The 16,487-nt window shown below is 40.4% G+C and overlaps 1 protein-coding gene across 1 annotated transcript in view; it reads right to left on the bottom strand.

Moving 5' to 3' along the window:
• Window positions 1-13,405, bottom strand: part of ALKAL1 (ALK and LTK ligand 1) — an 81,192-nt gene extending 67,787 nt beyond the window's left edge. The window contains exon 1 of the mRNA XM_069960045.1: window positions 13,105-13,405. Within this exon, the coding sequence (XP_069816146.1) occupies window positions 13,105-13,378 (274 nt within the window). The 5' untranslated portion in view covers window positions 13,379-13,405. The remainder of the gene's footprint in view (window positions 1-13,104) is intronic.
• Window positions 13,406-16,487: the final 3,082 nt, after the last annotated feature.

Genomic DNA, 16,487 nt, shown 5'->3' with positions numbered 1-16,487 from the left:
CTAGGGGCAACTGAGCCAGTTTCACTTTACACCATATTTGATAAATCTCCCCCAATATGTCTGCCACTGCTGCTGAGTGAGGTGTGGGAGGGCATCCCCTAGCTGTCAGCGCCCTGGCAGTTGCCCCTCCCACACAGTGTTAGAAATGGCCCTGGGTAAGCTGTATACCTCCGGCGGTCAGGCAATGCGATCGGGCCCCCCGCAGACATGCTGTGGGGGTCCCGATCGGTATGCAGCAGGGGCTGCTCCTGTCACTTACACTTGAGAACCGCAATTGCTGTGTTTAAGGGGTTAATGGCAGGCTGCCACGAACAGGCATATAGTAGTTTTTGGATGCTATACAGAACTATTCTGTTGGGAGACAATGTAGCCTGGTATTCTTCTCTGTAGGAGGTTTTCAGCTCTTTTCTGCCTAGTTAATAATATCCAATAATACCAAATTCCCACACTGTTTTACCACAATCTGGCTAAATTTGTCTTTATTTTATAACCTGAAATTATCCTATTAGTCTTAAGCATTTTACAGAAACAATATACTGTATAAAACTTTGATAAATATACTTCTTTTATTTGACCTAATAAAGTATAATCCTTACAACATGTTTATTACTTTACAAACGATTGAGGAATGACTTCCAATTTTAGAGGGTTAGGCACGTGACATTCACATGTCTGGATGAGCAGACCCAGAAGACAAGTCATGTGAATAGCACATTTGACACTCCAGGCTGGAGCACATTGCCTTGTCAAGTGAGAGCTGAGCTGTGACTAGACTGCATGTCTAATGGTTCCGTACATATCGCATCTAATTCTAAAGGAAAAAAGATAGACAATTAAACCTCAAAACTGTCTCTACAGCATACAATAATATTCTTCAATAATAAAGGTGTTTTTTTGTTTTGTTTTTTTTTTGTCCACAGCAGCCAATCACAGCACAGCTATCATTTTACCAAAAATATTAATATTTTCTAAGCTAAGCTGTGATTGGTTGTTATGGACAACAAAAAAAAAAACATCCCTTCTGTAAGCTGCTTGTTAAATCTCCTCCAGTGTCCTGAGCACTCAGACTTCGACTGATAATACTTAGGACAGTTTAATGTTACTCTCGGCAGCAAACTGGTATCTAAAAGGGGTCAGCCATTCTAGTCTTATTTGTCTCCTAAATGTATACTTGTACTTGGCTTATACACCCAAAGCGGCTAAACCTCACACTGCTTATGACCACAAAAACATAGCATTGTATCCACTCTCCTTATACTCTATCTACTCTCACAGTTCCCCCTCCAAGCAGCGAGAGGTGGTGTAGTACAGTACTAGTCCTGAGACAGGCAGGGGTGGAAGTGTATTTCCATCAGCTACAGAAGCTGAAAACAGCAGAAAGTGAGTTATATAATTTACATGATTGATATCAATGGGGGCTGCGGAAATGGTGCAGTCCCTCAGAAATAAAGGGAATACCCCCAAAAATTCTCAATTGCACAGATGTGGTTGACAATACAAACCCACAATGTATAATGTCATGCCCCCTTTATGGGTTGTGATCAGGTTAAAAATGTCACAACCACTGACAAAGATAGGTACAGTATATGCCCCCTGCAATAGCATTTAGGAATTTCGGCCTGGAGATAGAGGATGGAGGAGAGCATAAAGAAGCAAAGAACTCATGCTAAATAGAACAATACCTATATAGAAGTACACACAGTACTGAGTAAACTACTGTAATTTAAGTATGTGTACAGTGCTGGCGGCAGGGCAATCCATCATATACAAATGAAATCTACAGAAATATAAAGACATCTGTATAGAGTACTTTTTCCCAAAGGGTGCCCTAACACACAATATTCTGGTCTTCAAAAAAATGCCAGAAAAAAGCCAAGACTTTTGAGCTATTATGCTGGTGTATGGAGTCATTTTTGGTTAATGAAGTGATTACAAATAGGGTAGGAATCACAATGGTTATCAAATTAAAACAGAAGTCGTTTTTATTAAAGTATTATATTGCCCCACAAAAGTTATACAAATCACCAATAAATGCACATAAAGTGCTTTTTTTCCCTGCACTTACTACTGTATCACTTCACTTCCTGGATAAAATGGTGATGTCACGACCCGACACCCAGAGCTGTGCGGGCTGTGGCTGCTGGAGAGGATGATGGCAGGGGGGCATTTTATCCAGGAAGTGAAGCCTTGATGCAGTAGTAAGTGCAGGGGGGGGGAAACACTTTATAAGCATTTCCCATAATAAGTGTATATTGGTGATTTGTATAACTTTTGGGGGGGCAATACAATACTTTAATTAACTTTCAGGCCCTGTTCACAAACTGTATTTTTTCAATAAATAACAGCAATTGTTACAAAACACCGGCTGCTATTTATTGAAAGTGGGAAATAATATTATCTTCTATAGAACAACAGCCGCAGTGTATACACTCTGTATACACTGTGGCCACTGTTCTGTTTGGCTGCTCAGAAAACTCACACGTCTATTCAGTGAACAGCGGGCGCACAAAATAGCTTGCGCACACAATGTAAAGTACGGCTCCCGGACGTAGTTTACATTGTGTTCTATGGTTAATTGGAGCGCCAGCACACCCAAAAGTGCAGTACCGGCCGAATGAACATCACAGACAGCGGCCGTTATGTGACATGGCTGTGTCACAGAATGGCCACTCTTTTTACAGCATCTGAACGTGGCCTTATAGTGTTGCAGTATTAGCGAGTGGTTATTTCTCAGTTCATTCCTGTCTATGTGTTATGCTGCGTTTATACAGAGCGATAATACGATTACCGATTTCGAAGTAACGATTTTTTTTTATAACGATCAGCGTTTAGACGGAACAATATATCAAACGGAAAAATCGTTCTGCGATTGTTTTGCAATCGCTTAAGCCTATCTTGCACATAGGTTAAATCGGTGAACAACTGTTTACACGGAACGATCTGCGAATTTTTTGCGAACGACGAAAGACAATTTAAGAACATATTGTAAGATCAAAATGAACGATTTCTCGCTCGTCGTTTGATCGTTTGCTGCATTTACACGTACGATTATCGTTTGAATCCGATCGTTATCGTGCAAATTCGCACAATAATCGTTCTGTGCAAACGCAGCATACGTTTCCTTAATTTGAGAAGTAAAGTTTTTATGGACTGTGATTTTCTTCTTAAGGGTAGCTTTACACACACCGTATTACTGCGGATTTTCTGCTGCGGATCGGCAGCAGATTTGATCTTATTAACTGAACATAGCATCAAATCTGCACCATCAAATCTGCTGCAGATCTGCTGCTGATCCGCTGTGGATCCGGTGTGTGTGAAGGCACCCTTAGGGTTATTTGCTTTGCTTCTTCAGGATCATAGCTTCCAAATTTTTTTATTGATGTCAGTGGCATGCATTTGTCTTATCGTCATGTCAAACTGTTCTTTTAATACTTTCCATTCAATATTGTATGTACAGATGAATGTACATATTGTATCAACATATACATATTGTATCGACATGTACATATTGTATCAACTCTTCAATCTAGGAAAAAGCAATAAGTTTTTAAGGTTGGTTTTATACTTCTCTAGTATAGGAAAAAATATGGGATGTTGTATTGTAAAGATACTCTCCGTGATAGCTTCTTGGATTCTGTGTGCTTTGGCATATGCTTGGCATGTGTTCATCTGGATATAGTTTTCAGGACAACACAAAATGACATAAAAACATATATTAATGTGTCCATTTTTTAAAATGGACGTCAACAAAAGACTACATAGTTGAGTCCATGTGAATCTCTTCTGTCTGTATATGTTCTAAGACAGAAGTATATTTTTAGTCATATGTTCAAATGTATGCCATAGTGCTCTACAATATAAGAGCTAATAAACACGTAGAAATACGTTGGTTACATGATCTCCAAAGAAGTATACTGTCTCTATACCTGAGCATGTGGAATTGTACTATGTATAGTGTATTGTCTCTGCTAAACTGTCCAAAGCATATTGATCTACGTATATTTGTTCGTCTTTTTTTCACAAAAAAAAAATGTTTTCTTTCAGAAAGTTAAATTCTATTTAAAAAAACAAAAAAAAAGAAACAATAAGTCAAGCCTTTCAGTACTTATCAGCTGCTGTATGTCCTGCAGGAAGTGGTGTATTCGTTCTAGTCTGACACAGTGCTCTCTGCTGCCATCTCTGCCCATGACAGGAACTGTCCAGAGCTGTAGAAAATTCCCATAGTAAACATCTCCTGCTCTCCAGACTGGAAAGAATACTATTTCCTGCAGGTCATACAACAGCTGATAAGTAGTGGAAGACTTGAGATTTCTTAATAGAAGCAAACCTTTATATATACAGGAGCAGTGAATGGCACTTATCTGGCCCGTGGATATGTGTATTGTATTTGATGAGACATGTCCCAATGCGTACAGTAAATGCGGACTAACACTGCATAAATGGTTAATAATCAAATAATAACAAAATAGACCAAGTAGGAAGGGTGCTTCATATTTAGGTATTATTAAATGATTTGCATGTTTATGGTTGGTTGCATACTGTACATAGCATAGATTAGTCACACATTTTGTTACTTGTACTATACTTTGAACCTGAAGACCAGACAATGTCTACATTGTACCCTTCTGTCTCCCAGTCCTAGCTATGTCCTGGACGGTCTGGTGTTTTTACTTAAGTGACCTATTTTTAGAAACTCAAGGAGATTGGTTTCTAATATTAGATTTGCTCACAATTGTATATAATGGACCATGAGAATAGCCCAGAAGTCAACAATAGGAGCTGAGATTAAGAGTCTCTTACTACACATGTTACAGCACTAGAATGTAGAAAGCTTTGTGCAGTCTCATTTTTTTAGCTGGGATCAATAAGCACATACACCAATTCACACCGAATACATATGGAATAAGTTTCCTCCACTCTCCATGTTCTATTCACTTTTAAAGGAAATCAAGCTTTACATTTTATCAGCCTCTAAATCTTTTCAGTGCATTGAGATATTCCTCAATTTCTGCACCCTATATTTCTGTTTTATGTTTTCTGGATTTGTTTCAGACTTTGAGAGTTTTAGTTCACTTAAGATTCCTTTTACACGGAGCTTGGTCCTTTTACACAGAGCGATAATTCGCCCAATCGTTTAACGATTTTTAGGTAACCATTTGGTTTTTATAACGATCAGCATTTAGACGAGAGATAAATCATTTTTAAAAAAAATCGTTATTGCGATCGTTTTAAGATTGCTTAAGCCCATCTCTCTCACACATAGGTTAAATCTGTAAAAGACTGTTTAGACGAAGTGATCGGCGAATTGTCAGTGAGCGAGCAACGATGATTTGAGAACACGTTGAAAGATCACAATAAATAATTTCTCGCTCGCCGCTTGATCGATCGCTGTGTTTACACGAGCCGATTATCGCTCAAAACTGTGTTAGACTGTGCACACAATGGGAAGTGCAGCTCTTGGCCATACTTCCCATTGTGTTCTATGCTTACGTCCCCACGTTCCAAATTAACATTAAGTGATGTTCATCTGGCCGCTAATGCAGTACCAGCCGGGATGAACTTCACACACAGCGGCCATTCTGTGATACGACCATGTCACAGAACGGCCGCTGTTATACATTGTGTGAACCCGGCCTATAGGGAATTATATTTTTTATTCTTTAAGGGTCAGTTCACACGAACAGACTCGTAGCGTAAATCTCGCTGCGAGTCTGTCAGGTCCTGGCAGTTCACTGTCACTACATACTCGCAGCTGTCTGAACGACAGCTGCGTGTACTGTATGTAATTCTGCCAACCCTTTAACTCCTTCTGCTGATGCCCGACTCCCGCTCTGTATACATTACCTCTCTTTGCCGCACCGGGTCCCGGCGTCCTGCTCTCCAGCCCGGCCAATCAGTGTGTTGCCCAGCCGCAGCCAATGATTGGCCGGGCGGGAGAGCAGTACGGCGGGACCCCGTGCAGCGAGGAGAGGTAATGTATACAGAGCGGGAGCCGGGCGACAGCAAAAGGGGCTAAGGGGCCAGCAGAATTACATACACGCAGCGGTCGTTAAGACAGTTAGTGACAGTGAACTGCCAGGACCTGACAGACTCGCAGCGAGATTTACGCTGCGAGTCTGTACGTGTGAACTGACTCTTAGGAGGTAGAAAAATCTATTACAACCACCTTGAGGTAAGAAAGACTCAAAGCACTTTAAATACTTTCCATAAAGTGCCTGACCGTGGCAGAAATGATAGCATATAAACTGATAGACTCACAGAAGTGAATTTTCCATGGAAGGAGCTTTTCTAAAAGCGTTGTCCAATCAACTTTCTTCTCACTGCCCCCAAAATGTGTCTATTCTATGCTTCAGCAGAACGTCACGTGACCTCTAAAGCCATTAAGAGGAAGATTTCTCAAACTTTGGGGAGATTTATCAAACATGGTGGAAAGTGAAACTGGCTCAGTTGCCCCTAGCAACCAATCAGATTCTACCTTTCATTTTCCAAAGAGTCTGTGAGGAATGAAAAGTGGAATCTGATTGGTTGATAAATCTCATTTACTCCAGTGAGATCCCATATACCTGATACATGGGTGAGATTTGTAGCCTGAAATACTGGATGTCATTACTAGTCCAGGAAGAGTCGGTGATGGCATAGGTCACACGATACTCCGTTAAAGTGAAAGATTACTGCAATTTTGGGTCATTATGTAAAGCAATAATTTGCTGTGAATTGCAATGGGAGAACAATTACCAAAAGTTAATAAATAAAAGTCAGACACCCCTTAAAGGGAAACTGACAGCTCCAATGTGCGTACATTACAAGTTACTTCTTAAACAAGCAGTCTGTCAGTACTTTTATATTTATTCAGCATTCATTACAAAGAGGACTAAATGCAGAATTAATATGAAGGTACTGACAGACTGCTTGGTTAATAAGTAACTGGTTACTGTCAGCACTTACACAGTATATCCACATCAGTCATCAAAGCTGTCAGTTTCCCTTTAAAGGCTGCAATGTATTGTTAAAAGTGTGTCCACTGTTGCCTATTATCTACTGGGTGCTGTCACTTCGTACTAATCTATATGAGTCCCAGAAACAGCCTAGTGATTTGTTGCAGGGGCAGCGTGCATGACTGACCACCAGCCAGATCCTCCTTTCTACAGATCGGTGGGGAGCCAAGTGCTGGGAAGTGATCACTATCAACTAAAATATTCTTTTTACGTTAGTACAGACGTTGCCCGTGTTAACTTGATCACAATGACGTGTTTAACTCGATGTTCTAATTGACGTGACATGATGTAACAGTTGTGCCAGGGAGGTTTGTTTTACGTCAATTAGAACATTGAGTTAAATGCGTCATTGTGATCAAGTCATGTTAACCATGGCTACATCCGTTCATGGAGGCCAATTTACTATTATTTTTATTAAATAATTTAATGTACAGCATTTATACACATTCAACATTATAACTAGCTCCCAGTTTATTAGGCATAAAGTTAAACTAAATTGAACCTAGCTAATAGAATAAATCCTTTATGTTGGAAAGCAACATACCCAAATATTGACAAGAATTAGATAAGTCTCAGATTCTCAGATTAGGGAACTTAAGTTTTATATAGCGTGCTTCGCCATTTGCTATGCTTGTTTAGGATGATACATGATGTGCTTTCCATGGTTCACAACATAAAGAAATGAATCGCATGCTTAATTGATGTCAACCTCATGCATTGGTTCTGTCTTCTAAAGACCAGTATCACATGTTCACAAGTCCTCGTCTGACCATAGGTCTAATGATTTGAACTGACAGCATCACAGGGATATATGATGCTTTAGCCATTAGACTTGTGATGCATCTGTTTTGCGTTTGCTTGAAACTAGTCTCATGATGTATTCTGCCTGTTTGTATAAAATTGTTCCTGTAAGATTTCTGTCTGCAAGTTATACAAAGCATAGTTGCAGTGGCAGATTAAATGTACCCTGGGCCCCGGGCTGTCCACCCACCTTGGGCCCCATCCCAGTATGCAGGCACATACCTGCGCTACCTAACTAGCAATGGTGCATGCACAAGATTTGTACAGTGGAAGGGGACATAATCCAGCCAAAGGGTATTACTAAAATGGGGAGGAGGCACAGTGAGGCCCTCTTTGACCCCCCTTGCTACCATAATTAAAGCCTATCTTTCCTCAACTAATGTCCCCCTGTGTAGGCCCTGTGTAGTTCACCTAAAAAAGATAGTCCTCTGTGTAGTCCCCCTATAGTAGATGGCCCCCTTAGTGTAGTCCACCTAAAGAAGATGCCCCTATGTAATCCCCCTATAGTAGATGCCCCCCTGTGTAGTCCCCCAAAATTAGATGGTCCCCTATGTAGTCCTCCTATAGTAGATGGCCCCCCGTGCTGGTCCCTCTTTAGTAGATGGCCCCCTGTGTAGTCCCCTATAGTATGTGGTCACTTGTGTAAATCCCCTTTAGCAGATGACCCTCTGTGTAGTCCCCACGCTCCAAATTTTGGTGCAGGCAGCATCTATAACACATGCTGTCTGTGCCGGAAGACAGAATAGGAGAGCACTCCAGGAGAGCTGCAGCAATATGTGGAAGGTGGGTTTATTATTATTATTTTTTTTATTATTATTGTCATCATAGGGGCCATCCAATTTAGGGGAGCAGCAAAGATGCCCCAGATTCCCAGAATGGCCCACATGACTGGAGGGCCCACCAGAGGATCAGTGACAAGATCAGATGTGGACAGTTTGGACGGCCATGGGCCCCCAGGAGCCTCAGCCTGAAGTGCTCACATTATGATCCGCACCTGCATAGATGGGTTATTCAAAGTTTACAGTATTTGTAGTTTGTCGGTCTAAATAGCAGGAAAACCTCCCATCATAAAAACACCCATTGTTTATTCAGTTTATGTATTGCCATATGGTTGTATATGTCTGTCTTTACCAGGACTGTCCCAAACATGTTCTGCATTTAATTACTTCTACAAGCATATCTGTACAAGCTAACTCTAAATAATAGCAAACTATACACATCTAGGCCATGTTCAGCACTGTATGAACATCGGCTGTTGTTTGACAAGGCCGGTGTTTGACGTGTCAAACAACATCCAATGTCTCAGATGTTCACCTGGCCAATACTGCAGTATCAGCTGGGTGAACATTACTTTATTCTCATTGAAATGCAGGCACATTCAGGCGTGCCCACACTCCAATTAGCTGTAGAGCACAATGTAAAGTAAAGAATAGTGGCCGCACAAAATGGACCTGTCAGTTATTTTGTGCGGCTGCATGGATCACTGGCCGTACTGTATACAGCGTGTATACACGGCGGCCGTTATTCCATACACACTGGTGTGATTATACACTGTCATTAAAATTTATTTGTTTATTACAAATGAGATAATGGTGGTGTCATTTACTAGGTGAGGTATCTAAACAATGTAGGGCTGGGGGAAGGGCTTTGAGAATTGATTTGTCCTCCTCTAGCACTATATTGGGCTGTCATCAAGTGAGGCAGAAACTAGACCAATGTTATTGGCTTTTGTTTCAAATTAACTCACTGAAGGGGAGACATCAATTCAGTACAAAGACTTTTCCACTGTTTTACATCCCATTATACATTCTCCCAGCATGGTCCAGGAACAAAATGTTAGCCTGATCCATAAATATAAAAGTCATCTGTGAAGCATCATATTTTACTTATGAAGAATGCAGCTGCAGCCAATGTGACTTTACAGTATGTTACGCTTTAAACTGATGTGAAAGCTCGGAAGAATGTTAGACGTACAATAGGTACATCGTGGAACTTTACTATATCCAGATAAGACATCACACGATGCCAGCTTATAATGCTGTCCTACTGATTGATTGATTTAATATTTTTGCATTGCTGTAATGTCTATACTTATATTTGGGTACAGAATACATGTGCATAGTGGCTTGCACAACTTAAGAGCTTATTCATATGTAGCTTTGTATCATGCTTTTAGGTCTCCTTCACGTTTTCCTTTTTTTTTTTTTTTTTTTTTTTTTTACCAAACCAGGCTATTCATAAATTCCTATACTGGGTCAAACTTAGGGCCCTATTCCACTGGACGATTATCGTTCAGATTATCGTTAAATCGTTCGAATCTAAACGATAATCGTTCGGTTGAAATGCAGTTAACGATTAACGACCGAACGAGAAATCGTTGATCGCTTTATAAGACCTGGACCTATTTTTATCGTTGCTCGTTCGCAAATCGTTCGCGTTGAATAAGACATCGTTCGGTCGTTCGCAATAGATACGAATGCAATAGCGAATAAATAGCGAAGAAAAAACGATCGCAATTACGATCATAAGTAACGATTATCGTTCAATGGAAATGAGTGAACGTTTTCAGGTCTTTCGCAATAGTGGTCGTTTGCGATCGTTAATCGTTAATGATATGCAAACGATAATCGTCCAGTGGAATAGGGCCCTTACTCATAGTGGTTGCCTACCATGGTATGAACTAGTATTTTCTATGCAATGTGCAAGCCAACATGAACAAAATGCATGCCACATACAGCACAACTACTCGCCAGTGATGTGTTATGAGAGGGGAGCCATACCGGTCACAGTACACCATCACAACAGAAAAATTGGCAGTATTTTCATGTAAATACATTGCCTTACATGTGACCACATAGCCATGCCAGCTTTGTTTTTATACTTTGTCAATAGAAGGGTCTGGACATTCAGACCTCGACCAGTTGCTAGAATAAGCTGGGAGAAGTGTGTGCTCAGTGTATTCTCTTCCCAGCTCTGTGCACATAACAAACGGAGAGAGAAGTGCTAAGCTTTGAACTTCTCCTTGCTTATTCTAAGAATTGGTCAAGGTTTAAATACCCATGCCCTAACAAATCAAATTTTTTTCATGTGTCTCCACAACATGTAATTTTTTTAAGTGACAAGAACAATTTAATTAGCCAGGATGATGTTTTTTCTTACATCGTAAGGAGATGCATGATGCAAGTCTCACAGAGATGCAGAGGGAAAGTGACAGTCACAAAATGGGTCATACAGGCAAGCAGCAGGACTAAAACCGCATTAGGGCGAAAACAGATGCTCCAGATGGCCTTTGGCCATATACAGTATGTGCTTCTGAAATGCAGCTGTTAAAGGGGTACCCTGGCCCTTCAAAATATTTCATATATTGCTGCCCTTATATAGAACATAGTAAAGAGCCTACTCTTACCTCACCACACTCTACCGGGATCTTCTTATGATTTCTTTGAGTCCCCTGCTGAACGCTCCCACAGCCACTTCTGAGACAGCAGTGACAGCCTGCTCAGCCAATCACTGGCCACAGCATTGTCCTGATTCAGTCAGTGATTGGCTATGCGGGCTGTCACTGCTGAGACAAGTCCGTCTTGGAAGTGTCAGAGGAAATGTTCATGGGGGGAACCAAAGACACTGTAGGAGCATAAAGAGGTTAAAATTGGCTCTTTTAATATGTTCTTTATAAGAGCAGCAATGCATTAAAAATTAAAGGGCCAGAGTACCCTTTAACCTGTTTATTTTTAAAAAAAACCTGCAGCGGCATTTCAGAAACATTCACTGTATGTGGCCAATTACAATGTTACTGGATGGTTTATTTTCACATTTAGCTTCGTTTACAGTAGCTGGAAAACAGAGCAAGAGAAGAATCATCCTGGCTGTTTAATATAAGCATATCATTGCTAAGTAGGGAAAAATGCTTCGAGTGCTTCTTTAAGACGGAACTCAATAGGACCCTTTACTGCTCTGTGTACAGATTTAGATGAAATCCTTTTTTTTTTTATAACAGAATTCAATGACAACAAGATTTGCAGGACAGACATCATGTTACATTCTGGTTCAAATGAACCTTTTATAATAATTGAAAATAAAGTTGAAAAAAAATATATTGTGAGGGTGCGTTCACACCTACAGGATCTGCAGCAGATCTGCAGCAGATTTGATGCTGTGTTCAGTTATTTAAATGAAATCTGCTGCAGAAAATCAGCTGCAGATCCTGTAGGTGTGAACGCACCATGAAAGAGATTTACACCATGAAACCTGACCTAACCACTATGTTCATCCAGCCTATAAAAGGGGAAACAAATGCAACACAGTTATGATTTTAGTGGCTTTTTACAGCTGAAATCTCTGGATGAAATACACAGACATGACCGATCTAGAAAAAAAAATCATGTTCCATAAAAAGATAAAAATCCACTGTGTGTATAAACGTTGATGTTTCCATTCACTCACAGCTAGCAGTGTTCTGAACAAAAATAAAAACATATATAGTGACCTTCTATATGTTATAGTACTGTTGAAAACATCTAACACTAATATAAGAGCACATCTAAAAAGTTGCAACACAATGATGGATCAGATTGCTTAATATATGTGCTTTTTACATCTATGTATGTTTATTTTGGCCTTTTACATTTATGTCTATATTTAGGTGTCAAGAGAGCAACATTTGTAACCGATTCAACCCCTACCAGTGATACATTTATAGTTCTGTCAATATCATAAGACTTGTAGATAACATTTTGTTGGAAGAACATCAGAAGAATTGTTGGCATGTAACAGCCTAGATTTCAGAATTAGCTTTATAGTATCTACTTAGAACTACAAGAACCTCATTGTCTTCTCCCTGACTACTACTACTACAAAAACATTTCCAAACTTAGTGTGACCACAATAACTGCAAGACACAATCACCTTTTCATCAGAAACAGGACAGCTCCTCCAGCAGCCAGAACTGCTGTCCTGTGTTAGCTTTCCCTTTAAACCAAATGCATAGTCTGCTAAACAGAATTTGTTACATCATTGCTGTCAATAGTCTATGTAGCCATCTCTTCCTCCTCACACTCCATGGAAATCACTCTCATTACACTCAGTAGTGAGATAATACAGTAGATATCCAGGGCTAAAGCCAAGCCTGATACCAGCATGAAATCTCCTCTAAAGCGATTAGAGGGACTCTGGAGGCAGATCAAACTCCTGGATATCTCATGGATTGGATTATACTGTATGAAGTTGGTGATTTCCCTGTGTACTGTACATATGCAGGAGGCAGAGAGATGAGAAATCTTAGGAGGAGGAGGAGGAGGAGAGCACTTACCTGAGGGTCTCTTGCTGCTGCTCCTTGCAGAAGTTCTCTCCCTAGAGGACAGTCTGTGGCTGCCAGCATGCTCTGCAGAGTAAGCAGTGCCCTCGTTGTACCGCCTTGTAATGACTCTTTCTCTGCTAGTGCTACTGTCCCCAATGACCTGCACTAGAAGATCTAGAAGAGTTCTTCTCTCTCTGGATTGCGCTTCACTCATGCCTTGCACAGACGAGATGAGCAGCAATAAGGAGATGGCCAGTACTGCCTGCCATTTCCTCGCCCTCTGCATCTCTCCCTTTGCGATCCTGGGGAAGAGAGAGGGAGGAAGACAAGGGTTACACACGCTATCTCCTGCCCTTCAGCATCTTCGGGCAGCTCATGGTGATCTTGGCCAAAAAAAAAAAAAAAGAGAGAGAGAGGGGACCAATGTAAATTCCTGGAAAGAACTTCAAGCAGTCAAAAAAAAAAAAAAAGTTACTAAAGCAATGCAAAAGGAGAAGAGGCTCAAGAGCTCAAGCTGATAGTAACTACTGCTGCTAACTTCACATTACTGATCAAACAAGCGGCACTCATCTCTTTCTCCAACTGTTATAATCCATCCAACTAGCACACACTCCTCCCAGGGCACAGCAACTAATAGCAGCTGCATGTCAGTGACTAGCCTCCCTAATTGAGTGGCCAGACTCTCCACCCTCCAGGCTGCCTCTCATCCCACATCTTCCAGGGCACATTTATAGCTCCGGATTAGAAAAGGTATTAACAATGCAGCCCAGATAATACAATCCTGGCTTTGTTTGGGATTTACTTAGCTTCCTTCTCTATCATTATAAAGACAAATGTAAAACAAAACTGAAACTCACAAAGTCTGCCCAGCACTTGCACATTGCAACAACTGGCTGGGGACTATGCAGCTGGGTCATACCTGTTATATAAACTATCAGTCCACTTACAGCATATATACTTTCAGTCCAGAGTACACATCTCCTGGGTGAGTACTGTAGTACTTGTAGTTCCACATATCATATGTGCATTTTAATCTACCCCTGTTCTAAAACAGCCTCCCAAATACATTCCTAAAACAAGCCTGTATATTGTGTCCATATGTACATGACACATCTTTGGATAGTGAAACACTGGATTAGGTTGGTATTTGTAAACTGACTGGAATCTACAGATGCAGATAGCCATGTTCTGTATCAACATATTCCCTATAAGTTCTAAATAGACTCTTTATAATGTAACATGTCAGTAGACTTTAATTATATTTAGAAAAAAAAATACCATAGTAATAACTGTTAAAAAAAAGTATATAGAATAAAATCTATGCATACTACCCAGCAATAAAGAATAAGAATAAGTAATAGATTGTGGTAGCTTACCCTTGGTGAGCTGGACTTATTCCCAATACTGATGGAAGATGTGCAGGCTTTGCCAAGTGCAGACAGGTTACAGTAAGAGTACCTTTTCATGTCCATACACCTGTCTTATATATACTTTCTCTAGGTGGCTGCTCAGGCTAATAGTATTGACTTTAGGTGGGTGGCAGGTAATGAAAACATCTTTGGTAATTCATTCTTTGAGTCACCATGGCTCTTCCTGGCATACAGTATCACCATCCCCCCCTTCCCAATGGATAACAATCGAGAGCCATTTATTAGACTGACTCAGATATATTTGTGAATTAGATTCTTCCTTTAGATCAGGAAATGCCTGTTAATAAAGTTGACAGCATCAGACGGAATTGAAGACTTAGGGGGATTCACTTAGAATGACAACAAAAGAAGGCAGAAAATGTATTCTTCCCCAGAGACTTGTTTGAAAAATGCAGATAAATTCTACATATTCCCATGTAAACAATAGGGCAGGGGGTAACATCCATCACTGCTGATGAGGGAACAGACCACTGTATCTTACATTACATCTATGACTTACATTAAGTCATTGTTTATTTGGTGGAGGTGTAATGACAATTACTGACATTCTAAATCAAATGTGTTCAAAAGACAGCAAACAATGGTCCACTATCCAGTGTTCATCATTGCTAATAATCTCAACATAATTAGGATTTTTATTATAATTATTAACCCCTTAAGAACACATCCATACAGGGAGTATATACACTATACTATAAGTGGCGAGCTAGAATTCTGAATGGCTACAATGTAGTATAATACTTCCCCTGCCCTGGTAAAGAGAGGCTGCCAGGCACAGCTTCCTTCTAAGGAGTGGTTGACCAGTTTAGAGAATTCTTGTAATGATCAGAATTTTCCTTTTTTTTTTATCCTTTTTTTTTCTTTTTATTCTTCTTGCTATTACAGTTAGTGTAACAGACATATATACGGTTTAGGATGAGAGGAATCCTGGATAAGGAATCACCCTGTATTATCCACAATATTATATACAGTTGTGCTTAACGAGTCACTGATTTTAAGAAACTTTGTAATTGGGTTTATTAGCCAAATATGCCATTATCTGCATTTAAAAAGCCTTTTCCCAGGCCCCCCCCCCCCCCCCCCCTCCTTCCTCTTTTCCATCCACTGCAAAAAATCTGAAAATTGTGACTTGTTGCATGAGTCACACTCTGTCTGTTCCTATAGAGAGGGGAGGGGGGAGGAGGAAGGGGGGAGGAGGGAGTTAGCCGGCAGCAGAAAACAGATAACAGAGGATTACAAGCACCAGCTGGGTGACAGCTGTAATCAGAGCTCAGAGAGGTCAGTGGTGACTGTCAGAGGAGATAGAGGGTGAGGTATTTGTAGATTAACTCTTTGTTGTCCTGTTTTGGTCTTTTATTTAGCTCTCTCCATAGGAGAACAATGAAGACAGGGGGGGAGAGCTTCAATCTGCTTTTTCATAATAAAAATGCATTTTTCGGCTAATAAACCCAATTACAAAGTTTCTTAAAATCGCCTGGACTATTGATTTCTGCAAAAAAAATTCACGATAGTGACACTTTAAATGTTTACATACCCTATCAGTCCTTTTTTCAGAGAATATGAATGATAACACAAAAACTTTTTTTGTACTCATGGTTAGTGGGTGGGTGAAAACATTTATTGTCAAACTACTGTGTTTTCTCTTCCTAAAGCGACTCTGTACCTACAATCTGCCCCTCCCCCCCCCCAAACCGATTGTACTGTCAGCTGCTTTTTATCCAAGATCTATTCTGGGATCCGTTTAGCAGGTGAAGCATATATTGTCCTAAAAAACAACATTAAACTTGCAGCCCTGTGTCAAACTGGCATGGCCTAGAGTGTCGGTGCCCTAGGCCTGCGATGCCTCTCTGTCCCTTCTCCCCACCCTCCTCATGATTAGGAATGCCCCTTGGGAGGATTTCTCCTATTCATCAATGCACAGGTGCTTTAACAGTCTAATCTAAAGACCCTGATCAAAAGTTTTCA

The sequence above is a fragment of the Dendropsophus ebraccatus genome, chromosome 2, assembly GCF_027789765.1.
Source record: "Dendropsophus ebraccatus isolate aDenEbr1 chromosome 2, aDenEbr1.pat, whole genome shotgun sequence".
Lineage (NCBI taxonomy): Eukaryota > Metazoa > Chordata > Amphibia > Anura > Hylidae > Dendropsophus > Dendropsophus ebraccatus.
The sequence above is the reverse complement of the archived record's forward strand: the minus strand, read 5'-3'. Positions and strand labels throughout refer to the sequence as shown.